The sequence below is a fragment of the Crinia signifera genome, chromosome 19 (genome assembly GCF_055691185.1).
Source record: "Crinia signifera chromosome 19, ASM5569118v1, whole genome shotgun sequence".
In the NCBI taxonomy this organism is placed as follows: Eukaryota; Metazoa; Chordata; class Amphibia; order Anura; family Myobatrachidae; genus Crinia; species Crinia signifera.
Genome location: NC_139226.1, coordinates 34601881 through 34615336, shown reverse-complemented (window position 1 = coordinate 34615336; position 13456 = coordinate 34601881). Strand labels below are relative to the sequence as shown.

At 45.0% G+C, this 13456-nt stretch overlaps 1 protein-coding gene across 4 annotated transcripts in view; it reads left to right on the top strand.

The window, feature by feature from the left end:
* LOC146042371 (uncharacterized) overlaps positions 1 to 13456 on the top strand; it is a 36598-nt gene that overhangs the window by 13978 nt on the left and 9164 nt on the right. For all 4 annotated transcript variants that reach the window (XM_083162344.1, XM_083162342.1, XM_083162345.1 and 1 more), the window contains exon 3: positions 13058 to 13161. In XM_083162344.1, coding sequence (XP_083018470.1) covers positions 13086 to 13161 — 76 coding nt within the window. In that variant the 5' untranslated portion in view covers positions 13058 to 13085. The remainder of the gene's footprint in view (positions 1 to 13057; positions 13162 to 13456) is intronic.

The window sequence follows — 13456 nt, the reverse complement described above, 5'->3', positions numbered from 1 at the left end:
CCTGCTTTTTTTCCGGTTCGTATTGCCGGTAATTAGTTGCGATGTGAAAGGGGTATCTGCCTCAATTCTATGTACCAAGTAAGGATCCAATATCTCAGTTGCCCAGTAAGTTAAAAATGTATACACTGGATACTAGTGAAAAAAGATGAGAATGACAATTACATGCAATTTAAAAACAAAAAAAAACAAAAGAAAACACAAATGCCAAAATTACAATAATTAAGAATAATTTCTACTAATGTATCTGTTCCTGATATGTAGTAACTGGTAGCAAGAAAAGGTTATTCTTCACACAAATAGGAACCAGCAGCAGATTGTCAGATAATTAACCCCTTCCCGACATTTGACGTACATTTACGTCATGGTCGGGAAGCACTTCCCGACACATGGCGTAAATGTACGTCATGGATTTAAACTGTCACCGCGTCTATAGACGCGGTGACAGTTTTAACATGTCTGCTGTCCCTGACAGCAGACATGTCCGTGCATGCCCCGGGGGGGCTGCGATGCCGCCCCCCCGTCGGCGATCGCTGTGATTGGCTGTTCAGTGTGAACAGCCATTCACAGCGTTTTCCTGTGTCACCGGCGAATAACGTTCGCCGGTGACACGGGATCAGAGGTGATTGGTGCTGTAAAGTACAGCACCAATCACCGCGGGGTGTAAGGGTGACACTGGTGTCACCCCACCTCACCCCGCCCGCCCCCAAAGGCCGTGATTGGTCCGTCGGACCGACGGACCAATCACAGCCAAGGAGGGAGATTTAAACTAACGGTGACTGCACTGCAGACGCCATTCCGGTCTGGAAAGCGTGCAGTGCGGTCACCGTACCCCCCTGCCGCCATACTGACCAGAAATACTTGCTGCAATACTTACCTGATCGCTGCTGATTGCTTCCTGGATCCTGTGCAATAATTGTGCCATACTGTGATATTGTGCTGCTGCACTGTATTAGTATTAGCTAGATAGATAGAGAGATAGATAGAGATAGATAGAGAGAGATAGAGAGAGATAGAGAGAGAGAGAGAGAGAGAGATAGAGAGAGAGATAGAGAGAGAGATAGTGTCAGAGAGTGCTATATTTTGTGCTGCTGCAGTGTGATATAGTTATAGATAGAGAGAGAGAGATAGAGAGAGAGATAGAGAGAGAGGCCTACTGACAGAGTGCTATATTTTGTGCTGCTGCAGTGTGATAGTTATAGAGAGATAGAGAGAGAGAGATAGAGAGAGATAGAGAGAGATAGTGACAGATTGTGCTACTATTTTTTATATAACTGACTGCTGCCCCCTCCTTTTGTGCTGATCAGTATAAATTAACTGATCAGTAACTTTTTGGGGGCGCAGGTTTTTTTTTATATATAGATATACCTGTGAGTGCTGCTGCTGCAGTGTCATAGAGTGTTAGATAGTGTTAGATAGTGAGAGATAGAGAGATAGAGAGAGATAGTGATAGAGAGTGCTAAATTTTGTGTCTGCTGTCCCCGCCTTTTGTGCTGATCACTATATCTGAGGTGATCAGCAACTTTTTTGGGGGTACAGAGGTTTTTTTTTTTATATATACCTGTCAGTTGCACCAAAGGTTGTGCACCTGCTGCACCTCACTGGTAATCAGTGTCGCATCACTGATCACCTTTTTTTTTTGTGTGTGTGCTGTGGGGTATTTTTTTAATTTTTTTTTTTACACACACTGTGATTTTGTGGGTGTCCTGTGGCCGCTGTGCGCTGATCAGTGACGTACATCACTGATCATCTCTTTCGGCACAGGGTTGATCTATTTTTTTTTTTTTTTGATCAAATTCCTGTTGCCTTTGAGCGCTGTTCAGTGACAGACGTTACTGACCAACATCTGTGCTCAATTTTTGGCGCAGGACCTTTTTTTTTTTTAACCCCTTCCTTTTTTTTTTTTTAACCCCTTCATTTTTTTTTTTTTTTAACCCCTTCATTTTTTTTTTTTTTATTGGTATAAAGCATTTTTTTTTTTTTCTGCACCACATACACACTACACACTACATACCCCCCGGATTGAAATAAAGTTTGTGCCCCCCCCTACACTATACACGTGTTGAAACATTTCACTACCGGTAACACAAAAATAAAAATGGCATCCCAAATGTCCTCCCAAATGTCCTCCCAAATGTCCTCCCAATCATCCAGGAGAATGTATTCAGTGGAGGAGGCATATGCCATGCTTGCTTCTGACTCTGACACAGGCAGTGATGCAAGCGGGGAATTTGAAGGATTTGCCTTAAGCTCCTCTTCCTCCTCTGCTGATGAGGGACCCCCTCAAAGACGCCCCCGTAGATCAGCTGAGATTCCCCCCCCAATAATTGATCTAGTATGGACCCCACCACCAGACAATTTTGAGCCCCAGGTTCCTGAGTTTTTGGGCATGCCAGGAATCCAATTTGATTCCACAGGTCTCAGAGAAATTGACTTTTTCAAATTATTTTTCTCTGATGATTTTATAAATTTAATGGTGGACCAAACTAATTTATATGCCCAGCAGTTTATTGCTCAAAACCCCACGTCATCATTTGCTAGGTGGACCCCTGTAGATGCAGTAGAGATGATGACGTTTTGGGGTCTGGTGTTTCATATGGGCATAGTAAAAAAGCCAGAAATTAGGCAATATTGGAGTACAGATGTTCTGTACAGTACTCCATTTTACCGTATGGCCATGCCCCGGACTCGATTTGAGACAATTCTTAAATTCATACATTACACCGATAATGCACAGTGCCCACCCAGAGATGATCCCACCTTTGACCGGCTATTCAAAGTCAGGCCGGTCATTGATCATTTCAGTGCCAAATTTGAAGAGGTGTACATCCCTGAAAAATTTATTTGTATCGACGAGTCCCTTATACATTTTAAAGGAAGGGTTAAATTCCGCCAGTACCTTCCCAGTAAGAGGGCAAGGTATGGCATAAAAATGTATAAGCTGTGTGAAAGCACCTCAGGGTACACCCACAGGTTTAGGGTTTATGAAGGGAAGGATTCAAGAATTCAACCGCCAGAATGCCCCCCCTCCCTCGTAGGTGTTAGTGGGAAAATTGTCTGGGATTTAGTGCACCCCTTCCTGGATAAAGGTTATCACCTCTATGTGGATAACTTTTACACTAGCATCCCCCTGTTTAAGGCCCTTGGTTCAAGAGGTACAGCAGCTTGCGGTACTGTGCGCAAGAACCAAAGAGGCCTCCCAAAAACGCACATTGCCCAAGTAATGAGAAGGGGTGAAAGCAGGGGAATATGCACCGAAAATATGTTGTTGGTCAAATATAAGGACAAGAGGGATGTCCTTATACTGACAACAATTCACGGAGACAGTACCACCTCCGTCCCTGTACGAGGTACCAGTACCCACACCTCAAAACCTAATTGTATCCTGGATTACAATAGGTACATGGGCGGAGTGGATCTTTCAGATCAGGTACTGAAGCCGTACAGTGCCCTGCGGAAAACAAAAATCTGGTACAAGAAGGTGGCCGTGTATATCATCCAGATGGCACTGTATAACGCTTACGTGCTATTCCGTTCTACCGGCCAGAGGGGGACATTTATGCACTTTCAAGAGGAAGTCATAAAGGGCCTAATATTTGGGAACCAGCAGGCAGAGGGCCCCAGTACTTCTAGTACTGGCCCCCGTATTGTACCAGGGCAGCATTTTCCTGATGAAATCCCCTCCACTGGAAAAAAGGGCAGGACACAAAAAAGGTGCAAAGTTTGCTATAAAAAGGGAATAAGAAAGCAAACTATTTTCCAGTGTGACACTTGCCCCGACAAACCCGGCCTATGTATAAAGGAGTGTTTTAAATTATACCACACATCTATGGAATATTAGGTTCATAATTTCACCGTGCTTCGGGGGTCTTGCTAATGCCACATAGCACCCACCATTCATTCCACCAGAATCTGAGCCGCAAAATCCAAAAATCACTCCTTCCCTTCTGAGTCCTGCCATGCACCCAACTGGTATTTTTTGGTCACATGTGAGGCATTGCCGTACTCGGGAGATATTGGGGCACAGATTTTGGGGTGCTTTTTCTCCTTCATACCTTCTGAAAATGAAAAATTTTGAGCCAGAACTGCATTTTTGTGTAAAAAATGTAATTTTTCTTTTTCACTGCCCACTTGTATCAAAATTGGTGAAACCCCTGGGGGTTTTAAATGTACACTATACCCCTAGATGAATTCCCTGAGGGGTGTAGTTTTCAAAATGGGGTGACTTGTGGGGGGGTTCCACTGTATTGGTGCTTGGGGGGTCTTGCTAATGCGACATAGCACCCACCAAAATTCCACCAGAATTTGTGCTGCAAACTCCAAATATCACTCCTTCCCTTCTGAGTCCTGCCACTTTTTGGTCACACATGAGGCATTGCCGTACTCGGGAGAAATTGGGGCACAGATTTTGGGGTGCTTTGTCTCCTTCATTCCTTGTGAAAATGAAATATTTTGAGCCAGAACTGCATTTTTGTGTAAAAAAATGTAATTTTTCATTTTCACTGCCCACTTGTATCAAAATTGGTGAAACCCCTGGGGGTTTGAAATGTACACTATACCCCTAGATGAATTCCCTGAGGGGTGTAGTTTGCAAAATGGGGTGACTTGTGGGGGGGTTCCACTGTATTGGTGCAACATAGCACCCACCATTCATTCCACCAGAATCTGTGCTGCAAAATCCAAAAATCACTCCTTCCCTTCTGAGTCCTGCCATGCACCCAACTGGTATTTTTTGGTCACATGTGAGGCATTGCCGTACTCGGGAGAAATTGGGGCACAGATTTTGGGGTGCTTTTTCTCCTTCATACCTTCTGAAAATGAAAAATTTTGAGCCAGAACTGCATTTTTGTGTAAAAAATTTAATTTTTCTTTTTCACTGCCCACTTGTATCAAAATTGGTGAAACCCCTGGGGGTTTTAAATGTACACTATACCCCTAGATGAATTCCCTGAGGGGTGTAGTTTGCAAAATGGGGTCACTTGTGGGGGGGTTCTACTGTATTGGTGCTTGGGGGGTCTTGCTAATGCGACATAGCACCCACCAAAATTCCACCAGAATCTGAGCTGCAAAATCCAAAAATCACTCCTTCCCTTTTGAGTCCTGCCATGCACCCAACTGGTATTTTTTGGTCACATGTGAGGCATTGCCGTACTCGGGAGAAATTGGGGCACAGATTTTGGGGTGCTTTTTCTCCTTCATATCTTCTGAAAATGAAAAATTTTGAGCCAGAACTGCATTTTTGTGTAAAAAATGTAATTTTTCATGTTCACTGCCCACTTGTATCAAAATTGGTGAAACCCCTGGGGGTTTGAAATGTACACTATACCCCTAGATGAATTCCCTGAGGGGTGTAGTTTGCAAAATGGGGTGACTTGTGGGGGGGTTCCACTGTATTGGTGCTTGGGGGGTCTTGCTAATGCGACATAGCACCCACCAAAATTCCACCAGAATCTGAGCCACAAAATCCAAAAATCACTCCTTCCGTTCTGAGTCCTGCCATGCACCCAACTGGTATTTTTTGGTCACATGTGAGGCATTGCCGTACTCGGAAGAAATTGGGGCACATATTTTGGGGTGCTTTTTCTCCTTCATACCTTCTGAAAATGAAAAATTGTGAGCCAGAACTGCATTTTTGTGTAAAAAAATGTAATTTTTCATTTTCACTGCCCACTTGTATCAAAATTGGTGAAACCCCTGGGGGTTTGAAATGTACACTATACCCCTAGATGAATTCCCTGAGGGGTGTACTTTGCAAAATGGGGTGACTTGTGGGGGGGTTCCACTGTATTGGTGCAACATAGCACCCACCATTCATTCCACCAGAATGTGTGCTGCAAAATCCAAAAATCACTCCTTCCGTTCTGAGTCCTGCCATGCACCCAACTGGTATTTTTTGGTCACATGTGAGGCATTGCCGTACTCGGGAGATATTGGGGCACAGATTTTGGGGTGCTTTTTCTCCTTCATACCTTCTGAAAATGAAAAATTTTGAGCCAGAACTGCATTTTTGTGTAAAAAAATGTAATTTTTCATTTTCACTGCCCACTTGTATCAAAATTGGTGAAACCCCTGGGGGTTTGAAATGTACACTATACCCCTAGATGAATTCCCTGAGGGGTGTAGTTTTCAAAATGGGGTGACTTGTGGGGGGGTTCCACTGTATTGGTGCTTGGGGGGTCTTGCTAATGCGACATAGCACCCACCAAAATTCCACCAGAATCTGAGCTGCAAAATCCAAAAATCACTCCTTCCCTTCTGAGTCCTGCCATGCACCCAACTGGTATTTTTTGGTCACATGTGAGGCATTGCCGTACTCGGGAGAAATTGGGGCACAGATTTTGGGGTGCTTTTTCTCCTTCATACCTTCTGAAAATGAAAAATTTTGAGCCAGAACTGCATTTTTGTGTAAAAAATGTAATTTTTCTTTTTCACTGCCCACTTGTATCAAAATTGGTGAAACCCCTGGGGGTTTTAAATGTACACTATACCCCTAGATGAATTCCCTGAGGGGTGTAGTTTTCAAAATGGGGTGACTTGTGGGGGGGTTCCACTGTATTGGTGCTTGGGGGGTCTTGCTAATGCGACATAGCACCCACCAAAATTCCACCAGAATCTGAGCCGCAAAATCCAAAAATCACTCCTTCCGTTCTGAGTCCTGCCATGCACCCAACTGGTATTTTTTGGTCACATGTGAGGCATTGCCGTACTCGGAAGAAATTGGGGCACATATTTTGGGGTGCTTTTTCTCCTTCATACCTTCTGAAAATGAAAAATTGTGAGCCAGAACTGCATTTTTGTGTAAAAAAATGTAATTTTTCATTTTCACTGCCCACTTGTATCAAAATTGGTGAAACCCCTGGGGGTTTGAAATGTACACTATACCCCTAGATGAATTCCCTGAGGGGTGTACTTTGCAAAATGGGGTGACTTGTGGGGGGGTTCCACTGTATTGGTGCAACATAGCACCCACCATTCATTCCACCAGAATCTGAGCTGCAAAATCCAAAAATCACTCCTTCCCTTCTGAGTCCTGCCATGCACCCAACTGGTATTTTTTGGTCACATGTGAGGCATTGCCGTACTCGGGAGAAATTGGGGCACAGATTTTGGGGTGCTTTTTCTCCTTCATACCTTCTGAAAATGAAAAATTTTGAGCCAGAACTGCATTTTTGTGTAAAAAAATGTAATTTTTCATTTTCACTGCCCACTTGTATCAAAATTGGTGAAACCCCTGGGGGTTTGAAATGTACACTATACCCCTAGATGAATTCCCTGAGGGGTGTAGTTTGCAAAATGGGGTGACTTGTGGGGGGGTTCCACTGTATTGGTGCTTGGGGGGTCTTGCTAATGCGACATAGCACCCACCAAAATTCCACCAGAATCTGAGCTGCAAAATCCAAAAATCACTCCTTCCCTTTTGAGTCCTGCCATGCACCCAACTGGTATTTTTTGGTCACATGTGAGGCATTGCTGTACTCGGGAGAAATTGGGGCACAGATTTTGGGGTGCTTTTTCTCCTTCATACCTTCTGAAAATGACAAATTTGGAGCCAGAACTGCATTTTTGTGTAAAAAAAATAATTTTTCATTTTCACTGCCCAGTTGTACCACAATTGGTGAAACCCCTGCGGGTTTGAAATGTACACTATACCCCTAGCTGAATTCCCTGAGGGGTGTAGTTTGCAAAATGGGGTCACTTGTGGGGGGGTTCCTAACTTTTAGCATGTTATGGTGCCTAGAAACCTACATGGTGCCTAAAAAATAATCTCATAAAAAGGAGGCTCCAAAATCAAGTAGGTGCTCCTTCTATTATGAAGCCTGTGGTTTGGTCACCGTGCACACTAGGGCCACATATAGGATATTTATGAAAACAAAAGAATTGGGGGAATCAATTTTTAGTCACATTTCTCTAGTAAAATGTACTGTGTTCCTTAGAAAAATGTATTAAAATTGCAAATCTGCAAAAAAAAAGAAATTTTGAAATTTCACCTACACTTTGTTTTAATTCCTGTGAAACACCTAAAGGGTTAACAAACTTCCAAAATGCTGTTTTGAATACTGTGAGGGGTGCAGTTTTTGAAATGGCATCATTTATGGGGGTGTCTCACATACAAGTCCCTCAAAGTCACATCAGAACTGAACTGGTCCCTAAAAAAATCAGTGTTTGAAATTTTCTTGAAAATTTGAGAATTTGCTATTCATATTGTAAGCCTCCTAGTGTCCCAAAAAATTAAAAGGAAGTTGAAATAATGATGTCAACATAAAGTAGACATATGGTCTATGTTAGTTATTCACTATTTTGAGTGGTAAGATTATTTGTCTCACAAGCAGAAAATTTAACATTTTGCAAATCGCTAAATTTTCCATTTTTTCACGATATTTTGGTATTTTTCACAAAAAAACACAGACTGTATCGACGAAAATTTACCACTAACTTGAAGTACAATGTGTCACGAAAAAACAATCTCAAAATCACTGGGATAAGTAAAAGCAAAAAAAAGTTATCCCCACTTAAGTGAGACATGTCAGAATTGAAAAAAAGGGCTCTGTCAGGAAGGCAAAAACAGGCTCTGTCAGGAAGGGGTTAATGGTAAGCAATACTCATTTGTATATACACAACTTGGAAGTCAATCAGTTAAGCTTCTGTATCTTTTTTCTGTCCCATACACTATGCAACTCCTACGAGTGGAAAAGTCGCACATGATGCTCCTTGATCCACCCGTCAGGTACACATACGATATATCGTATGCGGTCCTTCTGTGTACGATATATCATATGCGATCCCGTTCCCCGCTGCCGGGAGGGGGGGGGGGCTGAGTCAGAGATTAGACACGCAGCAGGTCCAAACTCCGATCCGATGCGCATGGGACCCGCTCATCCTATCAGATGTGGAACACCTCCCATTTTTCACCCGATTTTTCGGCCTGATCCATCGGAACTGGGCGGAACTAAAAACAGGCCAAATCATGTGTATGATACATTGAGTCCCGGGTCTGAACCGAGGTTTGGCACAGGAGTCTCCGCTTCACTGAGACTCCGGCTCCTCCCCCTGATGTCACTAGCCCCTCCCCACAGGATGCGGCATCTAAATCAAGGCTCTCCCAATGCTGTAAACGGTATCCATCTAATTTGTTATATGATGCCCAGACAATGGAACCACAGAAATATAAAAGCCATCCTGTCTACATGATTTCCACATTGCAGTAGGGATGGCCATTAGAAGGGCCAACAAATGCCGCCATCTTTATATGCCTATTGCATCCATCGTATGTCTTGGATGCAGCCATCGGAAACAAGCATGTGATGGTTGAAGCTAATGCAATCCCAGTATGGAATGGAAAAAGCAGTGGTTTGGTTACATCGATGGTTGTCGCCCACAGGTCATCCCTACATTGCAGCACCACGTTACAGGATATGTGATTATGGACAAACGCTCATTTTTCCATACACAGTGCACTGATTCATAATTGTACGTAAACCCCACGGTTTGAGCGCAAAAAGGATGTTTGGGGGTCTTCACAGACGCAAGACCCATTCTGCACATGTCACCTGTGGCCCCCAGTAAGCGGCGGCCATGTTGTGGCGTTGGATCAATGCCTGTAACCATTGCGAATCCCAACCGATGGTCGCCATGGTGCTCAGACACAACACTCGGATCTTCCCTAAAACAAACAGCAGGCGTCTATCTCCTACAGGGGCCTCCTTGTTGCATTTGAATATTAATGACCCTGAAATTGCACAGCCGCTTCCTTACAGCTGTACATGAATCAGGCCCATAGGACTGTCTGGTGCAGACATCTTGTGTTGGGGGGGGTTAGGCTCTCAAGTCCTTTTACACTACATGAAACAAATAGCTGTGACCGTGCGAGGCAGCAGGAACAGGTGAGAGGCTGCATCAAAGTGTCTCTTTCCTTTATAACATACTGTAATAAAACCTGTTTAATTTCCTTCCCCCCTGTGAAAATCCTGCGCTTACTTCTGCACCCTTGGAACAAGTAACTACTGTACTGAAGGCGGACGTAACTTCCCACAGCTTGAGCTCTCAATTAAGGACATGAAAATCAATATTCTCTTGTTTGAATAGTGTCTATTTTACACTTTATGCTAGATGGAGAACAGCAAGCTGGAAAGTGCAATACCTTGGCTGCAGCCAGCTTTGAAGGGGATTTCAAATGTATTGAATGGGAGACGGAGCGATGTAAAATGGGCACCATCATGCGTCTAAGCATTAAAGAAAAAACCGCCGCGTTAGCTGCCTGGTATCTCATAAGCAATCTCTGGTAATCTCACTCTGCTGCCGACCTATTCATCTGCAGCGGGGACTCACAGCCTGTTCTTCCGCTGAGCTTTATATTGGAGTATTGGGGCTTTATATTGGAGTATTGGGGTTAGGCCCCCATACATTAGTCCGACTTGTCGTAGGGGCAAGTCGGACCTGATTTCCCCCTGCAGCTCCCCAGGAGGGGGACACGCAATTCGGCACTTGATGTGCCAAGGTTTGCATATGATAAATCGCATGGATTTATCATATGCAGTCCCCGGGGAGTAGGGATGGCCATCATTGCCTTTGCCATCGATGGCAAAAGTGCAATCCCATCGATAGTCTATAACCATTCTATGGATGACCATCAATGTTTTTGCGGTACTTGTTTCCTAGCACGGCACCCCCGATTTTCAGTCGTATGGCATCTTATGCATTGTATCGCATCGCATGCCATATAGCCGCATGCGATGCGATGCGATTTAAGCACCCTATATGGGTGCTTACAATGTTAAATGCACCCCCACTATCAACGCCACCCCAAAGCGTGGCGAGCACAGCGAGCCAGCGAGGTGCGGCGATACCCGTCCTCCGACCTTTTCATACCCCCACTATCCACGTTGGCGTGGAGTTGATTTTATATAGTGTGGCGGACGCAGCGAGGGGACGCGTATTACTTTACATGTATTCTGTGTCCGCTCGCATTGTAACATTGTATAACATCATCTGCCATCGCGTAACATCGCATTGCATTGCATCGCATACCATTGTGTGGCTTATGGTATACGATGCGATGGGAGCCGTGCTAGGAAACAAATACCGTTTTTGCATATCGATGGTCATCCATTTTCTCTGATTGAGTGGCCTGCTGGCCAATCAAAATGTGGGGGCGGGGCTTCATGGGTGTCGAGGGCGGAGCTATGCTCCGTGTCCCAGCACTGTAGGGAAAAAGCAAAAACGAAACTATTTGTTTAAGCTTTACATCGATGGTGGGAAACAATCTGGTTCTCCCCACTCGATGGCAAAACTATTCGACATCGGCCATAAACCATGATTTCTAATCATCGATGGTCGATGGCCATCCCTACCGGGGAGCTGCAGGAGGAGGGAGCCGTGTGGGGACATCAGCGGGCGGGGTATGTCGGCTAGTACACAGCCAGACAGAGGGAGCAGGGGGAGGCTGCATAGGGAGCCAGGCAGGAGGAAGCTGTTGTGGTGACAGCGGGAGCAGGGCGCCGGGCAGGGAGAAGACACTGGCTGCCGGGCAGCGGCGTGAGTCGGGAGAAGCAGAGCACTTGAAAAAAAAAAAAAAACGCCCATACAGATGACTAGGAAGCCATTGATTGACTGAGACCTCTCAGCTAATCGGCGATTGGCTGAGAGAGGTCTCAGCCAATCAATGGCTTCCAATATACCGGTTTAGAGCTGCAGTGTGAAAGGGGTATCACTTTCTAGTATACCCTTCGCTTTCCAGTATACCCCTCCTCCCGTACACTGTAATCTCTCAGACATGGCCCTCCCTTCACTCTCCTTATCTCCTAGTTCACTTTCCAGTATACCCCCCCCCCCTACACTGTAATCTCTCAGGCAGTGCCCTCCGTCCTCTCTCTTTATCTCTTCCTAATTCACTTTCCAGTATACCTTTTGCTTCCCAGAATCCCAGCGGTCTAAATACCGACGCTGGAATCACAACCGCCACAATCCCGGCAGGGGGGCGAACTCGCTGTGGGCCCAGTGCCTCGCTAGGCTCGGCACACTAATGTATTCTCCCCCCCCAGCACCACGTTAGTCAAGATCCTCCCTCCCAACAGCCCGGCCCCTCTACGTTTTTCGTGGCACACTCGGAGGGATTGCATATGCGCATTGTGGACCATGCTCCTGATAATTGCCATAGCTGTGAATACGCAGCCCTGCGTTGGAGGCCGTACGTGCGGTAACGTGCCCTATGATATCGCGCCACTGCGTTGCTGACTGTGGGTGGATGCCCAGCCTGGTCTGCATCTGGGAAGAGCCTAGTGCTGGCTGTGCCAAGCTACAAACCAGCTGCATTGTGTTTTACAGCCCTGGCAGCGGTTGGACCGCTCCCTCTATAATTTTCCGCTCCTGAAGGAGTTGAACGTCCTTAGCAGCAGCCTCCTCTTCTGTGCTCACTCAGGCACCATCTCTCCCTGTGGTGTGCTCTCCTGGGCACAGTTACTGGACTTGTTAGGGCTGAGGAAGAGACTGTGTGATATTGGCAGTGATTGTGATTACAACATGTACACAGTGTTTAGCCACATTAGCACAAATTGGCAAAGCGTGTTACAGACAAGAACGCTTTGTTTACAGTCCTTACAAGTGACCCCATCCTGTGCACCCAGATTACCACATCAGTTATAGCACCACATAAAGTGAAAACGTAGCCTTCATTTGTTCTGCACTTAAGTGCCTCAAACATGAGGTAATTTCTGAAAATGTACCCCATTTTCTGGCTTCATGTAGGTGGCATGAGGTGTTCGGGTAGTTTTAACCTCTGAAATTAAGAAAAATACACAAATTACACTGCAATTGTTCTTTTGCTCTGTATGAGAACCAGTTTTATAGCTTAAATAGAAAGCACAAAATGGCCGCCTCTACCTCGTCCAGGCATTGTGCACACAGAATATGCAGGACGTAGCACTTGTTTACTTAGGTCATCCAGATGTCATTCCTGTAAATCGACGATTATTATGAGAACCTATTCCTTTTGCATACCCCATACATCTCCCCTGTTATGGTATATTTAGTAGCCAAATTCTAGAACATTCTTTTTGTTTCTTAGGGCCCCCTCCGGCGTTGTCACTCCAGAGATGTCACTTTCCACGGAGGACACCGCAGAATCTCACTTGGATGAGAAATCGGGTGGACATTGTGACACCACCCCAGGTGATTTTATGTTTTTGTATATATTGTGTACATATCGCATATATCGCTGCACTGGGACACCAAGCCACATTGTACCTGTATAATAGTAATAAATAAGACGTAGAATCTGGTTGCTATGGGCAACATCCCATCTTAAATAGAACTCACACTTCGATGGTCCGTTACCATCGCATCATGAGATACTATGGCTTCCAATGCCCATCCCTATCTCAGCCTACATCTGCAATCCCATGTGCCAAGGATAGGGAACCTCTGGTCCTCCAGCTGTTTTTAAACTATACATCCCAACATACAT